At 42.2% G+C, this 24,165-nt stretch overlaps 1 protein-coding gene across 1 annotated transcript; it reads right to left on the bottom strand.

The window, feature by feature from the left end:
* Positions 1-487: 487 nt before the first annotated feature.
* Positions 488-23,630, bottom strand: LOC139159390 (L-amino-acid oxidase-like). The gene is made up of 7 exons (XM_070736710.1): positions 23,571-23,630; positions 18,388-18,651; positions 14,416-14,528; positions 7,700-7,901; positions 4,172-4,240; positions 3,440-3,576; positions 488-1,421 (listed from the first exon to the last, which is right to left on the bottom strand). The coding sequence occupies exons 1-7, from the start codon at positions 23,628-23,630 to the stop codon at positions 488-490; spliced, it is 1,779 nt and encodes a 592-aa protein (XP_070592811.1).
* Between the last annotated feature and the right edge of the window lie 535 nt (positions 23,631-24,165).

Below are 24,165 nucleotides of genomic sequence, written 5' to 3'. Positions count from 1 at the left end.
GTTTGGGTGTGGTGCTCTTGGGAAAGGCTAAAAGGCAGACCCACCCTTCCTGGCTTGTGGAGTTTTATCTTTGAGAGTCTTGGGACCTGCCTGTGAACTTTGGTGTCTTGGAATCCTGGTTTGTGCCTTTGACTATTGAAACCTTGGGGGGGGGGGGGTGCCAGCAAGAAGCTTGCTGTATTGTCTGGACATCAGGACCCTGCTGTACTGTATTATATCCTGTCTGTTGGGAAGAACAGGTTTTCCTCTGTGCTTATTTTTTCCAGTTATAAACTACTTTTGGCTTTTACCAGAGTGTCTGGCTGTTTTTTCCAGTTGGTGTTGAGGTCTGGGGGAACCCAGACAGAACAACCTATATATAGCTTTTCTTGAGAGGATTTCCTTTCCAAATTGGGGTGGCATGCTAGTAATCCTTTTCATTCTGTGGTTTATAACTTGATAATTTTGTTAGGCTAAATCAGCTTACTTCCCCCAATTCCTTCTGGCGTCAAACCTCTGGGACTACAGAATTCCCAGTTCGTGTGCTGGAAATTTTAGTCTGAAACACCTGGAAGTTGCCAGAATGGGAAGAGGTGGTTGTAGTTCTCTGTTTATAATTCTCCTTTTGTTGACCTCCTTCCTTAAATTGATTGTCACTGATCAGGTGGGTTCTTGATGGCTGCTCAGAGGCACGATTCACATCTCTTGCTGCTTTCAGCCCTGTTTTAATTGTGTTGTCTACCCAACCATGAACTTTGGCAGTGTGCTCTCCTGCAAAGTAGATTCTGCCTACAGGTGTAGCAACCGGTTCACTAAAATGTTGTAACTGGTAGGGTGTGAAGGCGGTTAGAGAACCCATAGCATACTTATCCAGGCTCCATTTTTTAACCACGGAGGGATAACAGAGGGCCTGGATCTCTTTCTTGGGCAGCTGATGGATGAATGAAAGGTCATTAATTAAAATATCACCAATGCTCTTGATATCAAGAGCTTGAAAGAAATTGGCATCATCACCAACGACATAGGCAAAAACAACTCCAACGCCACTAGCAAAATTATGGCTGGAGTAGTAGATGGATCGGGATGGAAGATCAGTTGTAGACTTCCCACCATGAATGCCATCAGCCTCCCAAAACTTCTTAGTGCAAGTGAGGAAGATCTTGGTCGCACTTCTGTAGTGGATAGACCGCAAAGCGTGCGCTTTCTTTGGTGGAAGGGGTGGTTCAAACGTGATGCGACGGGTGGCCCTTGATGTGGCGCACACAATGACGTAATCAGCTATCACATCTGTCAAGGTCTTTTCTGGGGTTTGATATTCCACTCTGACTTTCTCAGCATTCTGTTGTATCTTGACTACTTTGGCATTGAGATACACCATTTCTGCCATGGCTTGAGACATGGATATAGGCAACTGGTCAAATCCACCAACAATTTCATCAAATCTGCAAGACCAAATGGAACAGAGGAAGTAAAAACCTGCTCTGCTAAAAATAGGATAATGATATTAGTCAATAAAATGCCATTTAGTCATAGGACAATTAAATGAAAACAGTTCTGGAAAGATGTTGGCAGCAGATTTATTAGAAAGCAAAGAATATTTATTCTTATTTTGACTTTGCTATTTATTATTTTTTATTTTTGCTTATCAAATTTGTTTGCAACCATTTTCAGCAATAGATGTCAGGGCAGCTTATAATGTTACAATATCCAGTGATACCATAGCAGGGATCTCATAAGGAACGGTGATTAAACAAAAGATACTACTGTCACAATGCTTTTGTTTACGGTATTTTTCAGAGTATAAGTACATGACATACCTTTTTCCTTCCTAAAAGAGGCTGAAAATTTGGGTGCATTTTAGTCTAGCTTTTTTGAAGCTTCCCCCCCCCCCCCAGCCCTAATGTAGCATTAAACATCTTCTCAACTATTCCCAGCTTGCAGGCTTTTTCATTGTTTCTCCAAAGGAGGTTTTTCCCCCCAGCCATAAGTCTTTGCAGGTTTTTTTCATTGCTACTTGCTCCAAATAAGATTTTTTAAAATGCTAACGAGGGGATAAAATAATGTGCTGGAGCTGACCAGACTAAGGACGCTAGCCAGATGAATACCTGGTAGGCAGATTTTCCTTCCCCAAAACTAAACAGCGTCTTATACTCTGGTGCGTCTTATACCCCGAAAAATACAGTAATTCTTACATAAGCAGACAGATGAAATATGTAATAGGTTTGATTTAAAAATGCCTTTCAAATTTATTGGCAATATCATTTTATCTGTACAAATGTATCCCAGGAAAATATACAAATATTTTGCTGTTGAAATATTTTGAGATTGATAAAATATTTTTACATTTTTAACATATTTTATATAAAATTTTTCACACTTGGACGAGTATAGAAAGGGAAATTATGAGAAAATAAAAAGGGAAATTTATGCCTAAACTGAAATGAACAACAAGAACAAGGGGACACAATCTGAAGTTAGTTGGGGGAAAGATCAAAAGCAACATGAGAAAATATTATTTTACTGAAAGAGTAGTAGATCCTTGGAACAAACTTCCAGCAGTCGAGGTAGATAAATCCACAGTAACTGAATTTAAACATGCCTGGGATAAACATATATCCATCCTAAGATAAAATACAGGAAATAGTATAAGGGAAGACTAGATGGACCGTGAGGTCTTTTTCTGCCTTCAGACTTCTATGTTTCTATGTTTCTATGTAACTTAGGTCCTGAGTTGTGTATAATTTGGATAAGCCACCCAAGCCTTGGTATAGAAACTGTGTGAATATTTGCAATTCTAAGCAAAGTTAGCAGAATTCTGATACTTTTTTGTCTATTTTAGAATTAATTGTGTTTTAATAAAATACAAAGAGTAACACTTCGTGCCTTGTAGAATGATTGAACATGAAATGTTGTATTTGAAGTCCAGAGTATTAGTCTCAAGGTTTGTTTTACAGGATGCTTCAAAAAGGATATCTGGCAACTGTTAGTGTAATGGTTTAACTAAAGCAGAGGAGATGTTACATATATAGAACACATCCGCAAGAATGACAATCTGCTTCATATGCCATTTATAACTGACATAAAAATTAATATCTACTGATAATGTTACCATTACTGATAATTGCCATTTCTTGCAATCTGGCTATTACAAGTCTTTTACTGCATTAGTATGTTAGCTTTGGTTTCAGTTGCCAGCTTGTGGTTTGGGTTAACTGATACCCAACATAACTGTGATTTTTTTTTTTGGCAGCAAAGAGTTAAGGATTTGTGTATATTCCCATACCAATATAGGGAGGATTTGACTGTGACCATGTATGTGCCTGTCCTCCTGCAGATTTTTTAAAATCTCCAGTTCCTTGCAGATTCCCATGGATCCTTCAATGGATGAATAAAGATTTCATCTTTAAATTGGGACAATAATGAGGAAATCAACTAATCCAAGTGGTAGAGGTTTGCTTACCGTTTTTCGTTATAGAAGACATCATCACTTTTCAAGCTTTCAGTAAAAGACATGTAATAGCTAGATTCTCTATTCAATAAGTCTCCAATCATATCTACAGCTCCCTGGCTCAGATTTCCTTCTTTAATCAGATACTCCTGTTTGGGGAGAGAAATCCTTAAATTTGTCTGCAATGCACTTGCATACCTATGCTTAGGTTAAAAAAAGCATACATAAAAACCAGGCTTAATAGCAGTGACCGGGAGAGGGATCTTGGCGAACTAGTGGACAACCAACTGAAAATGAACCAGTAGTATGCACTGCCATTTGGACTCCCTGTCCAAATAGGGTCGCAACTGGTGTACCAGGTGAACCTGGGCAAACGCCCTCCTCATCATAGCTGAAAGATGTTGCTCTAATGTTAGCTGTGGATCGAGGAGGACGCCCAAGTTGCGGACCCTCTCTGAGAGGGTCGGTAATTCCCCCCCAGGTTTATGGACGGACAGATGGAATTGTCCTTGGGAGGCAAAACCCACAGCCACTCCATCTTGTCAGGGTTGAGTTTGAGCCTGTTGACCCCCATTTTAGTATTTGAAATGCTCAGATGGCTCAGGAAGTAATTTGTCTCTTTCTAATAATAATGTAAGAAGAACATGATACTACACCTTAAAGATTACTCCTCACCCTCAGCCCCCCCACTCACCCACAAACTATACTGTTTGGAGACATGATGTCTGGGCACATTCCAAATACCTTTGTTGAGTAGCTGTCATATTTATCTAGTATGTAGCTGCAGTTAGTCCTTTTCAAATCTTCTATAACCTGAGAATGATTTAGAAAGGAGAAAGGAGACACAGGAGAAGGGAAAAGGAAGTATTTTCGTTAAAGATGTATTACATCAAACAAGGGAAAAAAGACACATCTGAAAAGGTCAAATGCAGAATCAATACCAATAAATTAGTTATTTATTTATTTGATTTTTTTTTTTAATGCTGCCCTTCTCCCTAGATTCAGGGCGGCTTATAACGTGTTAGCAATGACACTTTTTAACAGAGCACGCATATTGCCCTCACGGGGATGGGACTTTTTGCCTCCGCCAGTTGGATGAAACTCTTTCCTCCGCAACAGCTGATCGGCCACTGCCTTCACTCCCTCGCCCAAAGGCCCCTAGCTCTTGGCCCCAGCCCTTTGGTCACAAAAATCCAAATTCAGCCACAGCCTTTTGGCTTCATGGGACACTTCGCCACCATCCAATCAGAACAGTTGTTACAAAATGCTACTTTTGGAAGGAAAGAATTGCTCTTTCATAAACAAACACACAGATTGAATGATATAGATGGGACCTCGGTGGCCATCTAGTCTGACCCCCTTCTCATTCAGGAGACTTACAGAATGATAGAGAGGGAAGGGATCTTGGTGGCCATCTAGTCTGACCCCCTTCTCATTCAGGAGACTTACAGAATGATAGAGAGGGAAGGGATCTTGGTGGCCATCTAGTCTGACCCCCTTCTCATTCAGGAGACTTACAGAATGATAGAGAGGGAAGGGACCTCGGTGGCCATCTAGTCTGACCCCCTTCTCATTCAGGAGACTTACAGAATGATAGAGAGGGAAGGGACCTCGGTGGCCATCTAGTCTGACCCCCTTCTCATTCAGGAGACTTACAGAATGATAGAGAGGGAAGGGATCTTGGTGGCCATCTAGTCTGACCCCCTTCTCATTCAGGAGACTTACAGAATGATAGAGAGGGAAGGGACCTCGGTGGCCATCTAGTCTGACCCCATTCTTATTCAGGAGACTTACAGAATGATAGAGAGGGAAGGGACCTTGGTGGCCATCTAGTCTGACCACCTTCTCATTCAGGAGACCTGCAGATCTAGCAGTCAGTTTTAGTGGCCTGCAGTACTGCACTCTATCCACTGCACCACCTCAGCTCATTATAGGTTTATGATAAATGGGAAAAATTATTAAAGTCAGTATTGTATAATAAAACTATAGCACTATAATGAAACTATGGCACTCCTACAGATACAGCTAAAAGTATGGATCCAATATGAAGACAATAACTTTGTCATAATAAAAAAGGAACAAGGAGAGAATGCACCTGAAACAATCAATAACATTTATTTCAAGAAATGTAATTCACATGCAGGGAAAAGCAACATGTTGCTACTCTTCCTGGATATCGTCAACAGCAAAGGGAATGATGACAAATTAGAAACCTAAAATCTATTGGAAAAACAACCAATACTTAACAAATGATCCATCATTACATTAACAATCTAACCTCTCATAAGAAAAGGATAATGCTACCACACACCAATATTATCTCAGAAACAACCAACAGACTGTTACAACCACATGACTTTGCCATAACACACAAGCCAACTAACACCCTCCAAAAACATCCTAAATAAAGCAAAAGATCTAGTAATCCAAGAACAAAAAACAGGTGTCATCTACAATTTACATTGTAAAAGACTATTAGAGTGAATACATAGGACATACAGTCAGGAGACTAGCAGATTGCATCCATGGATACCAAGGAGCAATCAGAAGACACAACAAAGACTCCTTAATTTGAATAGACTGACTCAGTCACATTTCCAACCAGGAAACTATGAGCATCCTAGACTAAACTAAATTGAAAAATGCTAGGGAATTAATGGAAGATTGGCATTCTACAAATCAGCCATAATAGACACAGACTTAAATCACAATAAATATCATTCAAATTAAAAAAACTGAAAAGAAATAAAAATGCCCAGAACATATCCTCTGCAGCAATCAACACCCAGATAAACAAGTGTCAACACCAGACAAATTTATTTATTTATTTATTCATTCATTCGTCCATTCATTCATTCATTCATTCTTTCATTCACTCATTCATTTATTTATTTATTTATTGGATTTGTATGCCGCCCCTATCTGTAGACTCGGGGCGGCTAACAACAATGATAAAAACAGCATGTAACAATCCAATCCAATACTAAAATAACTAAAAAAAACCTTATTATAAAAACCAAACATACATACAGGCATACCATACGTAAATTGTAAAGGCTTAGGGGGAAAGAATATCTCAGTTCCCCCGTGCCTGACGGCAGAGGTGGGTTTTAAGAAGTTTACGAAAGGCGAGGAGGGTGGGGGCATTTCTAATCTCTGGGGGGAGTTGGTTCCAAAGGGCCGGGGCTGCCACAGAGAAGGCTCTTCCCCTGGTCCTGCCAAACGACATTGTTTAATCAAGCAGGAAAATAAAATAACTTAATCAAGGAGAAAACCACAGTTTCTGCAATACTGGTAGGACACAGTACTTTATATAAACCTTCAGCTTGGCTTTTTTGACCATACCCTGAGGATAGCTCTGGATGACAGAGAAATTAGTTTTGAAGAATGCTTTTGATAGCTTTTGTACAGTGGTGGGTTCCTCCCATTTCAGGCCAGTTCACCCAGTGAAGGGCTGCAAAATTTTGTACTAACACACCGTGGGTGTGGCTTATTTTGTGGGTGTGGCTTGCAAGCCATGTGACCAGGTGGGAGTGACTTGACAATCATGTGACGGGGTGGCTTACAGATCATGTGACTGGCTTAAAGGTGGTCCCCTTGACATCACTCCTGTCAAGGGTTTGGGTTAGGGTTAGGATGCTTGGCCTCTCCTTGCCTCAAAGAGATACAATTTTCCTACCTACTTATATTACTGAACATCCAAAATACAGTATACTATTTAATTCTATGTATATATGCTATATGTGTACATACATATTATACACAGGCACACAAAAATATACATTATCTGCTATATAAACTGTATGTGTATGGTACACACACACATACACAGCTCTTCTAAAATTATACACATTCAACCTCCTTTACTGTGATAAGAAAAATACCCAGAGCCCAGAAGGAAAAAAAAGAAAAAAAAAATCAAATTTTTCTACTGGTTCGGTGTATCTGACCATACCCGTAGAAGCCCATCACTGAATTCACCCGAACTGGTAGCAAACCACTGGCAATGTCACAAGGACATCACATAACTGGTTTGGATGGTGACAGTCCATGGAGGCCGACCTCTTTTTTTCCAAATTTTTTGGGAAGGGTTTTTTTCCTATTTTTTTGGGGGGGGGATTTCTCTCTCTCTCTTTTTTTCTGGTGCAGGGGGAAGCAAACTAGCAGCAAGGACTCACATCTGCTGTTGTCTATGTACCGGTAATTAACTGCTTGAAACAAGCCATAGGATAAATTTCCTGATTAAAGATACATTTTAAAACTTATCTTAACCTTTTTGAGGGACTCTCGATAAAGCTGTGAAGGGGATTTGCCTTCTTCTGAGGGCTTCACGGGATATTTGAAGAGGCCGGGGTCTTTCTTGACTTCCCATACTCTCTTCCTGACGTTTTTAAAAAAATACCAGGCGTTCTCGTCTTCCTGTACAAATTCGCTCAACTTGAGCCCAAACTTACTGATATATTCCCGGATAATCCTGGGGAGAGGAAAGGAGAAAACAGTGAAAGAATGATGTATAGTTCTGTGCAGAAGATAGGATTGCATCTGATAATCAAGAGAATTAAAGTGCAAACGTGAAGGTGAAATAATTATTCTGCCATCATTTCTGGAGTATCACTGTCTCTTTTCCACCTTGCTTTATATATAGAAAGAAAAACTGCATTCACTTAGCCAGAATTTCCAGTTTAGGTACAGCTTTTTCCTTTCTGTGAAAAAAGAGAAAGAGCTACCAATTGAGGGAGGGGGTACAGAAAAACAGCACAGAAAAACAGCAACCCCTCTCAAATTGCTTGATAAACTCTTACAAGTCAATTGTCTTACCAAAATCATTCTGGCTCATTTTTCTCACATGAATAGACACTTGGAAGAAAGATAAGATCAAACAGATTCCAACCCAAATTAAACTGGTTTTATTCTCAATTATTTGCTCTGCCTTTTAGGGTGCTTTTTTTCACTTCCCCGTGGAGTCTACTGCCTGAGGATTTCCTAGTAGTCTCCCATCCAAGTATTAAGCAATATCAGGTTGAGCCTGCTTAGCTTTTTGAAAGCCAAGCTAGATATTTCCACCTAATTTGTCCTCTTAATGCTAAAGGAAATTATCTTAACCAATCCTGTGAATGCTCCTGCAGCAATACTCCGTTCCATGCCTCATCAGGTTTGTCCTGTTCACCCAGTATAAATTGCTGTAGGCTCTGTTGCCAAGTTGTAAATGGCTACTGAACCACCCTTGCAAATATGTGGAATTTAATGCTGGCTATCATTCCCAAAGTCTAAAATAGTAATGTTTTTTCAGGGCATACTTCCATGACAGGAGAGTTAAGTTTAAGTTTAAGTTTAATCAGATTTGTATGCCGCCCCTCTCTGCAGACTCGGGGCGGCTCACAGCCATAACAACACAATGTAAAACAAATCTAATGTAATATTTCAGTTAATTTAAAAAAACACCACAAATTAAACCAATCATACATACTAGCATACCATGCATAAATTTTATAAGCCTCGGGGGAGGGAAACATGTCAATTCCCCCATGCCTGACGACAGAGGTGGGTTTTAAGGAGCTTACGAAAGGCTAGGAGGGTGGGGGCAACTCTGATATCTGGGGGGAGTTGGTTCCAAAGGGTCGGGGCCGCCACAGAGAAGGCTCTTCCCATGGGTCCCGCCAAACGACATTGTTTAGTTGACGGGACCCGGAGAAGGCCAACTCTGTGGGACCTAACTGGTCGCTGGGATTCGTGCGGCAGAAGGCGGTCCCAGAGATATTCTGGTCCAGTGCCATGAAGGGCTTTATAGGTCATAACCAACACTTTGAATTGTGACCGGAAACTGATCGGCAACCAATGCAGACTGCGGAGTGTTGGTGTGACATGGGCATATTTAGGAAAGCCCATGATGGCTCTCGCAGCTGCATTCTGCACGATCTGAAGTTTCCGAACACTTTTCAAAGGTAGCCCCATGTAGAGAGCGTTACAGTAGTCGAGCCTCGAGGTGATGAGGGCATGAGTGACTGTGAGCAGTGACTCCCGGTCCAAATAGGGCCGCAACTGGTGCACCAGGCGTACCTGGGCAAACGCCCCCCTCACCACAGCTGAAAGATGTTTCTCTAATGTGAGCTGTGGATCGAGGAGGATGCCCAAGTTGCGGACCCTCTCTGAGGGGGTTAGTGACTCCCCCCCCAGGCTGATGGATGGACAGATGGAATTGTCCTTGGGAGGCAAAACCCACAGCCACTCTGTCTTATCCGGGTTGAGCTTGAGTCTGTTGACACCCATCCAGACCCCAACAGCCTCCAGGCACCGGCACATCACTTCCACTGCTTCGCTGACTGGACAAGGGGTGGAGATGTAAAGCTGGGTATCATCTGCATACTGATGATACCTCACCCCATGCCCTTGGATGATCTCACCCAGCAGTTTCACGTAGATATTAAATAGTAGGGGGGAGGGGACCGACCCCTGAGGCACCCCACGAGGGAGTAACCTAGAGGTTGACCTCTGACCCCCCACTAACACCGACTGCAACCGACCAGAGAGACAGGAAGAGAACCACTGAAGGACAGTGCCTCCCACTCCCAACCCCTCCAGCCGGTGCAGAAGTATACCATGGTCGATGGTATCGAAAGCTGCTGAGGTCAACAAGCACCAGGACAGAGGATAAACCCCTGTCCCGGGCCCTCCAGAGATCATCCATCAGTGCGACCAAAGCAGTTTCCATGCTGTAGCCGGGCCTGAATCCTGACTGCTGAGGACCTAGATAATCGGCTTCTTCCAAGGACCGTTGGAGCTGGAGCGCCACCACCTTCTCAACAACCTTCCCCATAAAGGGAAGGTTGGAGACTGGTCGATAGTTATTGAGAATGGCTGGGTCCAGGGAAGGCTTCTTGAGGAGGGGACGCACAAGTGCCTCCTTGTAGGGATCTGGGAAGGACCCCCTCCCCAAAGAAGCATTGACAATCTCCTGGACCCAGCTCCGTGTCACCTCCCTGCTGGCCGAAACCAGCCAGGAGGGACACAGATCCAGTAAACAGGTGGCGGAACTCACAGCTCCAATGGCCTTGTCCACTTCATCAGGTGTCACCAGATCAAACTCTTCCCAGACAGGTGGACAAGTACGTGCCCCAGTCACCTCGACTGACTCATTGTCAGTCGACTCTGTATTCCAATTAGAGTCGAGGTCCGCTCGGATCCGTGCGATTTTATCAGCGAAAAACGTGTTAAAATCCTCGGCACTACTCTGCAAGGGCTCCCCAACTCCCCCCGATTAAGAAGGGAGCAGGTCACCCTAAACAGAGCGGCCGGGCGGGATTCTGCTGATGCAATCAAGGCGGAATGATACGCGCATCTTGCCGCCTTGAGCGCCACTTTGTAAGTCTTAACATGTGCTCTTACAAGTGTTCGATCGGATTCGGACTTACTCTTCCTCCATCGCTTCTCTAGATGTCTCTTCTGGCGTTTCAACTCCCGGAGCTCCTCGTTGAACCATGGAGCTTTACGGGGTCTAGTGCCGCGGAGAGGTCGCAACGGTGCAATTCGGTCAAGAGCCTCCACTGCAGCCTTGTTCCAGGCCTCAGCCAGAGACTCTGCCGAACTTTTTACGAGTGTATCTGGAATAACTCCAAGCGCCTTCTGAAAGCCCTCTGGATCCATCAGGCGTCTGGGGCGGAACAGCTTAATCGGTTCCGCCTCCCTGCGGGGAAGGATTGGAGCCAGGAAGTCAAGCCGCAGTAGAAAATGGTCCGACCATGACAAAGGCAACACTTCTAAGCCCCTTAGTCTCAGACCATTACTTAGTTGCTCAGAGAGGAATACCATGTCGGGTGCATGCCCCCCCCCCCGTGAGTCGGACCCTGTACTACTTGGGTCAGGTCCATGGCTGTCATGGTGGCCATGAACTCCTGTGCCAGTCCAGAGGTTTCACCGAGCGACAGCAGGTTAAAGTCCCCCAAGACAATAAGTCTGGGGAACCCCACCACCAACCCGGCTACCTCCTCGAGTAGCACAGGCAGGGCTTGTGACACGCAGCTGGGAGGCAGGTACGTGAGAAACAGGCCCACCTGGACCCCTAAGTCCAACTTCACCAGGCGGGACTCGCAACCCGCAATCTCTGGAGCAACGAGTCTAAGCAAGCCAAGGCTTTCCCTGGCTATAATAGCCACTCCTCCCCCCCTTCCCTGGGGTCGAGGCTGATGCCATATCTGAAACCCGGCTGGGCAAATTTCAGAGAGAGGGACTCCTCCCTCTGGGCCCAGCCAGGTTTCAGTAACACATGCCAGGTTGGCCTCCTCATCCAGGATCAGATCCCGGATGAGGAGAGCTTTATTTACCACCGACCTGGCATTGAGTAGCAGCAGCTTGAGCCCAGGGCCAGAATTACACTCATCACCAGCACCCAGGATTGGGTTCACAGAGCCGGAACAAGGGATCGTTATTAAGCAATGATCTCTCGTTCCCCTGGAACGGCTAGCTCTGTGGCCCCCGCCATATCTGCCTCTCCCCAGCAAGACCGGAATATTCCGCCCCTCTACCACCTCAGATATCGGTGCCCCCTCCCCTCCTGCCTCTCTAGTGTCAGGTAGGCTAATCAAATCATTCATATCATTTCCATTTATTTCATCCATACCAGAGTCCCACCCAGCCCACCCATAACAATCATTCATTTCATACATATCATCATGTCCACCCCAATAATTCATTAGTTTTAAAAAACCCTTCTAATAAATTAACTAAAATATTAATTATTAAAAATTCCATATAAATTCAATTAAAAAGCAATATAAAGATCAATACACTAAAATAGGATACCAATTAACACTAAGTTATTCTCAAGATCTTAATAGAATAACATATAATTATTAAAAAATCGTTAAAGTTATAAAGTGCTAAAGTTATAGAGTGCAAAAAATATAGGAAATAATTAAGATGATATTCCATCAGGTCAGCAATACAGCACCAGTTCTAAAGAGTGAGTTCTGGAGAGAAAAGTTCAATGACCAAGGAGAAGTCCAAGTATATTGTTTTTCAGGATCTTGGGATCTTTGGTGCCAGCCACTGCCACTGGCTGGCACTCTCAGTTCTTTCTCTGGATCCACAATCACTTTTTCTCCTCTGCTCCAAGTCTCCAGTTCCTCTACAGTCTTATATGGTTTAGGGTTCCACTTAACAGCCGCTACCGGTACGCCATCCGGGATTGTTGCAGGCACATGCATGTCCAATGGGTGTGTGTGCACCCATCCGCACGAGATTTTGCTTTTGCGCATGTGCAGCAAGTGAAATCTTGCGCGATGACACTCTTGTGCATGAGATTTCACAGATTTTTGGCGATTTCTTTGCTTCCGCACAATCGCAAAAGAAAAAAAACATCCAAAATCGTCAAAATGATAAGAATAATAATATTTTTTATTAATTAATTAATTAATTAATTAGTTTGTTTATTTATTTATTTATTTGTTTGTTTATTTGTTTATTTGTTTGTTTGTTTATTTGTTTATTTGTTTATTTGTTTATTTGTTTATTTGTTTATTTGTTTATTTGTTTATTTGTTTATTTAGTTAGTCCAATACACAATACATATTGAAGAGAATAGACATATAGTAGTAATATATATAAAGAAAAGGATAGAAGGAAAGTTATATTAAATTTATATGCCACGCCTCTCTGAAGACTCAGGGCAGCTTACAACATATAAAAACAGTATACATCGAGATGTGATTATTAATTAAAATTAATCAATAATTATTTTTTTTATAAAAAAAATTAAAATTAAGAATTACATTAAAAAAACTAAAAACCCTATTAGCATACACACATGTCCATTCAAACAAGCCCACTACATCTCCCGCGCAATAAATCTCACGTGCAAAAGTGTCCTCGCACAAGATTTCGCTTGTTGCGCATGTGCAGAAGCAAAATCACGCACATGCATGGATCCCAGACGCAGAGATGTGCGTGCATCTCCATTTCCACCACCGGGACTCCCATCCCAGGCATATCGGCTGCAGCCTACTGTTGCTCCACAATAGCAGTGGGTTGCTTCCAGTTTGGCCTGGTTCTGCGAAATTGGTATCGGGAATGGGGGGAGGCTCCACCCACTCAGCCAGGACACTTCTGCAAATGCAGAACCCACTACTACTCCATGACCCTCCAGGCTTCTTAGTATTATTTATTTATTTTTATTTATTCATTTGTCCAATACACAAATACATAGGAAGAAAAATAGACACGTGGTAATATATATAAGGGTAGAAGTGAACTTAGAGGAGAGAATATATGAAAGGAAGAGAATATATATGATAAGTGAGAGAAAGGAAAGACAATTGGACAGGGGACGAAAGGCACACCAGTGCACTTATGTACGCCCCTTACTGGCCTCTTAGGAACCTGGAGAGGTCAATCGTGGAGAGTCTAAGGGAGAAATGTTGGGGGTTAGGGGTTGACACAATTGAGTCCGGTAATGAGTTCCACGCTTCGATAACTCGATTGCTAAAGTCATATTTTTTACAGTCAAGTTTGGAGCGGTTCGTATTAAGTTTGAATCTGTTGCGTACTCTTGTGTTGTTGCGGTTGAAGCTGAAGTAGTCATTGACCGGTAGGACGTTGCAGCATATGATCTTGTGGGCAATACTCAAATCGTGTTTTAGGCGCCGTAGTTCTAGGCTTTCTAGGCCCAGGATTGTTAGTCTATTTTCGTAGGATATTCTGTTTCGAGTGGAGGAGTGAAGGGCTCTTCTGGTGAAATATCTTTGGACATTTTTCAAGTATGCAAGGAGAAGAGTAAACATGATAATCTCACATCCCCCTGACCACTAATTACAATGTATGGTTGTGATTGAATTGGCTGACTGATTTTAATATATTGGGTTTTTAGCTTGTAGTTTTTAATTAATTAGATTTGTTTATATGCGTTGTTTTATATTGTGTCTTGTGAGCCGCCCCGAGTCTTCGGAGAAGGGCGGCATACAAATCTAATAAATAATAAATAATAATAATAGTCTCACCTGTGTTTTGTAGGAATACGCATGGGTCCCAGATTGGCATACCAGCCTTCTTTGTCATTTCGGTAAGTGCTGATTCGTCCTCCCACACGTTTACTAGCTTCAAGAACCGTCACCTAGAGCCAAATAGGAAAGCCATTGCATCATTTTGACAATTGTTTCTTATTAAAACTTCCCTGCTTGGCTGCTGTGTGACTTATTTGGGGGAGACTTTTTGTCTTAGCATGATTGATTTGGCTTTAAGATGTTAGTATTGTATGGCTGTTGGCCCTTTTCCTAAGGTTCCTTACCACAAGTTGGCATTTTTCTCTTTTTTATATATAGTTTGTGTTGGAAGGGACCCTGTGGATCTTCTAGTCCAACCTCCTGCTGTTGCAGGAGACCCTATACAAGGGGTAGGCAAAGTTGGCTCTTCTATGACATGTGGACTTCGACTCCCAGAATTCCTGAGCTAGTATGATTAGCTCAGGAATTCTGGGAGTTGAAGTCCACAAGTCATAGAAGAGCCAAATTTGCCTACCCCTGCCCTATATCATCCCAGACATATGGCAGTCCAGTCTTCTCTTGAAGGTCTATTGTGTTGGGGAGTTCACGATCTCTGCTGGCAGGCCATTCCACCGGTTGATCGCTCTCACCGTCAGAGAGTTCTTCCTTATTTCTAGGTGGAATCTCTCCTTGGTCAGATCCCATCAATTGCTCCCTGTCTGGTCCTCTGGTGCTTTTTATTTTATTTATTCTTATTTATTTATTCATTTGTCCAATACACAAATACATAGGAAGAAAAATAGACATATGATAATATAAAAGAGGGTGAAAGTGAACTTAGAGGAGAGGATATATGAAAGGAAGAGAACTTAGAGGAGAGGATATATGAAAGGAAGAGAATATATAAGATAGGTGAAAGAAAGGAAAGACAATTGGACAGGGGATGAAAGGCACTCCAGTGCACTTATGTATGCACCCCTTACTGGCCTCTTAGGAATCTGGAGAGGTCAATCGTGGAGAGTCTAAGGGAGAAGTGTTGGGGCTCTGTCCTGGGTCCTGTACTCTTTAACATCTTCATCAACGACCTGGACGAGGGAATAAAAGGGGAACTAATAAAATTTGCAGATGACCCCAAGCTGGCGGGGGTAGCCAACACCCTTGAGGACAGGCTCAGAGTACAAGAAGACCTAGACAGACTATCACAGTGGGCCCATACCAACAAAATGAGGTTCAACACCGACAAATGCAGAGTCCTCCACCTCGGCAAAAAGAACCCTAGACATACATACAGCCTGGGAGATACCCCACTCAGCAGTAGTGACTGCGAAAGAGATCTTGGAGTCTTGGTGGACAATCAACTAAACATGAGTCAGCAATGTGCAGCAGCAGCCAAAAAAGCCAACTCAATCCTAAGCTGCATCAACAGAGGAATACGCTCCAAGACCAGGGAAGTACTAATACCACTCTACTATGCCCTGGTCAGACCCCACCTGGAGTACTGCATCCAATTCTGGTCACCTCACTACAAAAAAGACATTGAAACTCTGGAGAAGGTGCAAAAAAGAGCAACCAAAATGATTAGGGGACTCGAAACCAAGACTTACGAAGAGAGATTGAGAGAACTGGGCATGGACAGCCTAGAAAAAAGAAGGTCTAGAGGGGACATGATAGCAGTTTACAGATACTTGAGGGGTTGCCACGGTGAGGAGGGGGTCTCTTTATTCCCCAGGGCACCAGAGGGCCGGATGAGGAGCAATGGTTGGAAGCTGACCAAGGAGAGATTCAACCTGGAAATAAGGAAGAACTTCCTGACGGTCAGAGCGACCAACCAATGGAACTGCCTGCCAGGGGAGGTGGTGAACTCCCCAACTCTGGACACCTTCAAGAGGAGATTGGACTTCCATTTGGCTGGGGTGCTGTAGGGTTTCCTGCTCAGGCAGGGGGTTGGACTCCATGACCTAACGGTCCCTTTCAACTCTATTAATAAAATAAAAATAAAATAAAAAAATAAAAATGAGTTCCACGCTTCGATAACTCGATTGTTGAAATCATATTTTTTACAGTCAAGTTTGGGGCGGTTTGTATTAAGTTTGAATCTGTTGCGTGCTGTTGTGTTGTTGCGGTTGAAGCTGAAGTAGTCATTGACTGGTAGGACGTTGCAGCATATGATATTGTGGGCAATACTCAAATCGTGGTTTAGGCGCCGTAGTTCTAGGCTTTCAAGGCCCAGGATTGTTAGTCTATTTTCGTAGGATATTCTGTTTCGAGTGGAGGAGTGAAGGGCTCTTCTGGTGAAATATCTTTGGACGTTTTCTAGGGTGTTGATGTCTGAGATGTGATATGGGTTCCAGACAGATGAGCAGCATAGTTCCCTCTAAGCTGAGCAGTGAGCAATCGCTCACTTAAAAGTCATCATCAACTCAGAGTTTTCCAAACCTGCCCAGAAGCCGAGAGGGAAAGAGTGAGAGGGAAGGAGAGAGAGAGGAAGAGAGAGAAACAGATAGAAAAAAGAGAGGAAGGAAAAGAGAAAGAAAAAGAATGGGAGTAAGGAAGAGAGAAGGAAAATCAAAATCTATTTTGAAACTAGCTCAACTATTTAAGTGGCATTTTGATATTGATAGAATTGCCCTATTATGAGCTCACTGTTATAGACACACAGTACAGTATTTTATTTTGAAATTCTCTGAGGCAAAACAGGGTGGGTTTTTTATTTGTTTGTTTGTTTGTTTGTTTGTTGATTATTCCTGTGCCGCCCAGTCCCGAAGGGACTGCCGCTCAGACACTATACTTTTCCGCCCACCCACCCCCCAAAAATAGAGGGAACACTGATGAGCAGTAGTCTAGGATGGGTCTGGCAAAAGTTTTGTAGGCTCTTGTGAGTAGAGTGAGATTGCCTGAGCAGAAGCTGCGTAGGATCAGGTTAACAACTCTAGAGGAAAACAGTGCTTTGAAAACAGTGCTTTGAAACAGCACAGCCAAGGCTGAAAGGGACCTCAAAGGTCATCTAATCCAGCCCCTTTGCTTCCTGGCAAAGTAGACTGCAAATTGGCTGCATCCACCCAGTCACATAACAACCTGGCCACGCCCATCTAGTCACATGACCACATGACTTTCCCACACGAAGCCACACCCACCTGACTTCCAAGCCACATCCACAAAATAAGCCACACTCACAGAACCGGTAGGGAAAATTGTCACATTTCATCCCTGCCTTTCAGCCGAGGTCTATGCTCAGGATTGTAATAGAAACAGACTGGATTGCTCTAAAATATAATTTCTAAGACCTGGGTGGGGAGAATGCAGCTCTCATAATCCTGGTAGACCTTTCATTGGCTTTTGGTGCCATCATGTCATCTTTTTGGATTACCTAAGAGTTGGGAGTAAGAGGCATCATTCTAAAGTATGTTGCTTGGCGGGACCCAGGGGAAGAGCCTTCTCTGTGGCGGCCCCGGCCCTCTGGAACCAACTCCCCCCAGAGATTAGAATTGCCCCCACCCTCCTTGCCTTTCGTAAGCTACTTAAAACCCACCTCTGCCATCAGGCATGGGGGAATTGAGATCCTCTTTCGCCCTAGGCCTTTACAATTCTATGCATGGTATGTATGTATGTATGTATGTCTGGTTTTTATATTAATGGGTTTTTAATCGTTTTTTATTTATTAGATTACTATTGCACACTCTTTTATTGTTGCTGTTAGCTGTTAGTCTCCGGAGAGGGGCGGTATATAAATCAATTAAATAAATAAAATAATAAAATAAAATAAAATAAAATAAAATAAAATAAAATAAAATAAAATAAAATAAAATAAAATAAAATAAAATAAAATAAAATAAAATAAAATAAAATAAAATAAAATAAAATAAAATAAAATAAAATAAAATAAAATAAAATAAAATAAAATAAAATAAAATAAAATAAAATAAAATAAAATAAAATAAAATAAAATAAAATAAAATAAAATAATAATAAAGTAGTTCTTCAATGTCTTACCTTATGCCCAGCCCCTGCAAGAACATAGGCTGCACTAAGCCCAGCCATTCCTGCACCTACAACCACAACATGTTTTGGATTTGATGTCTTTTTCAGACCATTTCTGGCGATCTCTAGGAATTCTTCATAATCAGCATCTCGGAAGCATTCTGCTAGAGGGCTTCTGTCTTTTTCACAGCTTCCCAAGGCAGCCAAGAGCAGCAGTGAGAAAATAGCTGGATAAAACACATACAGAAATGGAATAGGTATGAGAACGGCCTTTTCCTGTTCATTTGTTCCATTGAATCAACTTCTAACCAGAGCTCTTCTACACTACATCTAAATTGCAATAAAACAAGCAAAGATGGACACACAGCCATTCCTTCCGTTTCTCTGGTTACATAAAGGCTCTCATAACAAATACTGTAAATCTGTTGCCATGAACTCCATGCGGAACTCAAAAGATGAATGGATCTAGGTGAAACAAACTTATACGTAGATTACCGTGATGTACACATCCAAAACAAGACCAATATAGTGATACCTTGTCTTACAAACTTAATTGGTTCCGGGACGAGGTTCTTGAGGTGAAAAGTTTGTAAGACAAAACAATGTTTCCCATATGAATCAATGGAAAAGCGATTAATGTGTGCAAGCCCAAGATTCAACCCTTTTGCCAGCCGAAGTGCTCGTTTTTGCGCTGCTGGGATTCCCCTGAGGCTCCCCTCCATGGGAAACCCCACCTCTGGCGATGTTGCAGGGGAATCCCAGCAGGGGAATCCCAGCAGGGATTTCACTGAGGCTCCCCTTGCTGGGAAACCCCACCTCTGGACTTCCGTTGGCAGTGAAGCGCCCATTTTTGCGCCGCTGGGATTCCCCTGCAGCATCACAAAACATGTAAGTCCGGAGGTGGGGTTTCCCATGGAGGGGAGCCTAAGGGGAATCCCAGCAGTGCAAAAATGGGTGCTTCACTGGCAACGGAAGTCCGGAGGCGGGGCATCCCAGCAGCAGCAGTGGGTTTGTAAGGTGAAAATAGTTTGTAAGAAGAGGCAAAAAAATCTTAAACCCCGGGTTTGTATCTCGAGAAGTTTGTATGACGAAGCGTTTGTAAGACAAGGTATCACTGTACTTTTAGAAGCAAAGTCAATTGACCACAAATATAAAGAAGGTCTTCAACTTTTCCAGAAAATCACTGCAGGTTCCAATGACCTGGCTGTGAACTGAAATCCTTGTTGCTACTGATGCCAAAGAACCTAACTACTTTCTTAAATGAATTTCATTAGAGGTGCCTGGAATATGCCAGACCTGCGGAAGTTACCGTACCTCAAGAGCCCTGAGGAGATATTTCTATAAAGGTTGGTTATGACTTCTGGTTTCTTAATCTGAGAAACTTTATAATCTGTAATTCTAAATTGCACACCCCACCCTGTTTCCTCATGTTGTGCTGTCTAAATTCTTTTCCTGACTGTTGGCTCTAATGAGGGGATGAATTGTCCCACAACATAGCACAGAAACATTGTCAGAATTTATTTATTTATTTATTTATTTATTTATTCATTCATTCATTCATTCATTCATTCATTCATTCATTCATTCATTCATTCATTTATTAGATTTGTATGCCGCCCCTCTCCGTAGACTCGGGGCGTCTCACAACACGATAAAACAGTTCATAACAAATCTAATAATTTACAATTTAAAATATTTTTAAAAACCCATTATTAAGCAGACATACATACAAACATACCATACATAAATTGTATAGGCCCGGGGGAAATATCTCAATTCCCCTATGCCTGACGACAAAGGTGGGTTTTGAGAAGTTTACGAAAGGCAAGGAGGGTAGGGGCAGTTCTAATCTCTGGGGGGAGCTGGTTCCAGAGAATCAGGGCCACCACAGAGAAGGCTCTTCTCCTGGGGCCCGCCAACCAACATTGTTTAGTTGACGGGACCCGGAGAAGGCGGTCTCGGAGATATTCTGGTCCGATGCCATGAAGGGCTTTATAGGTCATAACCAACACTTTGAATTGTGACCGGAAATTGATCCGCAACCAATGCAGACTGCGGAGTGTTGGTGTAACATGGGCATAGAATGTAACTGTTTTTTATTATAGTTGTGAGCCGCCCCGAGTTTGGGGAGAGGGGCGGCATATAAATCCAATAAATCTAATCTAATCTAAATCTAATCTAACTAAAAGGTAAAGATCTTTGGGATTTGAAGCAGGGGCGGGTTGCTTACCTTTTCCTACCGGTGCACTGTGTGTGCATCACAGCATTGCACACACACGCTATGCTCTCTCGTGCACGTGCATCCCCAGTTCAACTTTGCTTCTGTGCATATGCAGAGGGACAATTTTGCTTCTGCGCATGCTCAGAGAGATGAAAATCATGGAAATTTTTAAAAGATGGCGATGCTCATGGACCGGCAAAGACAGACTGGAGCTGTTGCGTCAGAATTGTGCAATTGGCGGGCCATTACTGGAGCTGTGTGCCAGACCTCACCAGTAGTTACTCACCGCTGATTTGAAGTCTATTCAGTTTCTGGGATTATTTTAATTAAGTAGTGCATAATTGTAATTATGTATTTGTTTTATTAGGTAGCTTATTGTCCACTGAGGTTGAACCTATGACACGGGTGCCATAGGGAACTATATTTGCCAGCACATGAGCCATTGCCGTAGCTCAGCTCCAGCACATGTATCTGCCGGCTGTCAGGCTCACTGTGTTTCATCCTTCAACTGCGCTTCAGCTGTCATAAGAAACGGGGGTGGGGGGGAAGTTTGCTGGAGAGGCCCAAATAAGTGTTGTTTCTTCTGGTGAAGGCCAGGGGGGTTTTGTTTCTCCTGAGAAGAGGTGATCAGGGGTACGTTAGTGACGTACATTCCAAAAGCATGATGCGATGGTGAAGATGGGTCCACCTGACAAAGATGGACAATGGGGATTGGTTGTCTTGCCAAGGGGGGGCAAGTGGGATTACTTTGATATGGAAAACTGTCGCGTGTTTTTCCACAGACTTTGCTTTGCTTCCGATGCATTCACTTCTGATTTAGTAAAGTTTACTTTTGAAGTTCAAAATGGACTCTGAGTTTTACTTTTGTTAAATACTGAGTGGAGCCATACAGACACTGGCCAGCTGATTTTTGTTTCACACAGGGGCTCTGGGAGGGCGTTTTCAGCTTTCAGAGAAGCCTTTGGAGTGTGGGGAGAGTGAAAAACGGGCCTACTGGCCCCCCCAGAAGTTGGGAAATGGGCTGTTTTTGGCCTCCAGAGGGCCTCCAGTGCATGGAAGAGGCCATTATTGGCTTCCTCAGGCATTATGGGTGTGGGCACTCATGCATCTACAATAGCTTGTACACACACACTTTTGGCACCTGAGGGAAAAAAGCTTTGCCATCACTGTTTCAGGTTGTCTTTCACTGAATAATCTATTTAACAGAATAAATTTTATTTATTTATTTATTCATTTGTCCAATACACAATACATATGGAAGATAATAGACATGAAGTAATATACTGTATATAAAGATAATATGTAAAAATAGAGGAGAAGATATATGAAAGGAAGAAAATATAGATGATATGTGAGATAAAGGAAAGACAATTGGACAGGGGACGAAAGGCACACTAGTGCACTTATGTACGCCTCTTACTGACCTCTTAGAAACCTGGAGAGGTCAATCGTGGATAGTCTAAGGGAGAAATGTTGGGGGATAGGGGTTGACACTATTGAGTCTGGTAATGAGTTCCACGCTTCGACAACTCGATTGTTAAAGTCATATTTTTTACAGTCAAGTTTGGAGCGGTTAATATTAAGTTTGAATCTGTTGCGTGCTCTTGGGTTGTTGCGGTTGAAGCTGGACGTTGCAGCATATGATCTTGTGGGCAATACTTAAATTGTGTTTTAGGCGCCGTAGTTCTAAGCTTTCTAGACCCAGGATTGTTAGTCTATTTTCGTAGGGTATTATGTTTCGAGTGGAGGAGTGAAGAGCTCTTCTGGTGAAATATCTTTGGACGTTTTCAAGGGTGTTGATGTCCGAGATGTGGTATGGGTTCCAGACAGATGAGCTGTATTCAAGGATGGGTCTGGCAAAAGTTTTGTAGGCCCTTGTGAGTATTGTGAGATTGCCGGAGCAGAAGCTACGTAAGATTAGATTAACAACTCTAGAAGCCTTTTTGGCGATATTGTTGCAGTGGGCTTTAGCACTTAGGTCATTTGATATTAGTATTCCAAGGTCTTTTACTGAGTGGGAGTCGAAGTCCATACTTCTTAAGGTTGCCAACCTTGAGAAAAACCAGAATAGAAGCATGGCCAAACTGCAGGACAGATATGTCAATGGCTATGAGTGACCTCAAATGAATGTGAATGATGACAAATAAAATAAATAACTTCCTTTAAAGTCTATTTGCCCTATTAACAGAACTGTAACACTTATGGATGCATTAAAAGACTTCTTGCGAAACGTGTTTAATTCTTCGGCATAAAAATACTATGAGTACAGTATATCCTCTATAACCTTCATTATGTATTTTACTATGTGCATACCCACTAAAACCCTCATTGTGTAATGGACAAAATCAATCAATCAATCAATCAATCAATCAATCAATCAATGTGGGAAACAGTCTGAAAACAGCAGGACCAACACATTGCAGATGACTACATGTTTTCTCTGTCAATTGTTTTTCTAGCTCAGCTAGAAATAAGTGGACAAAAATGCCAAATTCGCCCGACTATGCTTCGAGCCACAATATATTAAATAATACATTCCATTCAAGCAATAATAGCGAGTGTTAGGCAAAAAAAGGTACTCACAGCAGGCATTCATCTTGTAGACTGTCAATGACAATGCTTGGAAGAAGATTTACTGATGCTATGTAAAGTGCTTAAAACACTTTGATCCACGTATTGAGAGGATGCATTGGAGAATGTTTTTATACCCTAACCAACCTTCTTGTCTACACTTTGATCCTCCCCTCTCATTCTAGTTTTACATAAAACAAGGAAGAAGGAAATCCACTCTTTTGGGTTTACACCCATGAGGAAACCACATGAAAGGAACATATCAGTTCTGAGAGTTATTCAGGAATTTTAGATGATACTTATCAGGGGTAAAGCTCAAATTTTTTTCCCTTCTGGTTCTGTGGGTGTGGCTTGATGGGCTTGGCATGGGAAGGATACTGCAAAATCTCAGTTCTCTCCCCACTTGGGGGCCAGCCAGAGGTGGTATCTGCTGGTTCTCTGAACTACTGAAAATGTCCACCATCGGATCTCCAGAACCTGTCAGAGTCTGCTGAATTTCCAAGTCTTTGGAGAGGGCGGCATACAAGGCTAATAAATTATTGTTATTGTTATTGTTATTGTTATTGTTATTGTTATTGTTATTGTTATTGTTATTGTTATTGTTATTGTTATTGTTATTGTTATTGTTATTGTTATTGTTATTGTTATTGTTATTGTTATTGTTATTGTTATTGTTATTGTTATTGCTGTTGCTAGTTCTATTGCTATTGCTATTGCTATTGTCATTTCACCTCTGCTGCTTATACCTATGGACCTAAACAATTATTGTTTGTGTATGGTATGTTGTGTGCATGTTTTTTTTTAAAATGATGGGTTTTTAGTTTTAATTATTAGATTTGTATTGTACATTGTTTTTTCTATTACTGTTGTGAGCCGCCCCGAGTCTACGGAGAGGGGCGGCATACAAGCTTAATAAATAACTAAATAAATAAATAGATAGATAGATAGATAGATAAATAAATTAATAATTGTTAAATGAAAATAAATTTCAGTTGACT

The sequence above is a fragment of the Erythrolamprus reginae genome, chromosome 2 (assembly GCF_031021105.1).
Source record: "Erythrolamprus reginae isolate rEryReg1 chromosome 2, rEryReg1.hap1, whole genome shotgun sequence".
Classification (NCBI taxonomy): Eukaryota; Metazoa; Chordata; class Lepidosauria; order Squamata; family Dipsadidae; genus Erythrolamprus; species Erythrolamprus reginae.
Note: the sequence above shows the minus strand (reverse complement) of the source record. Positions and strands in the feature narration are given on the sequence as shown.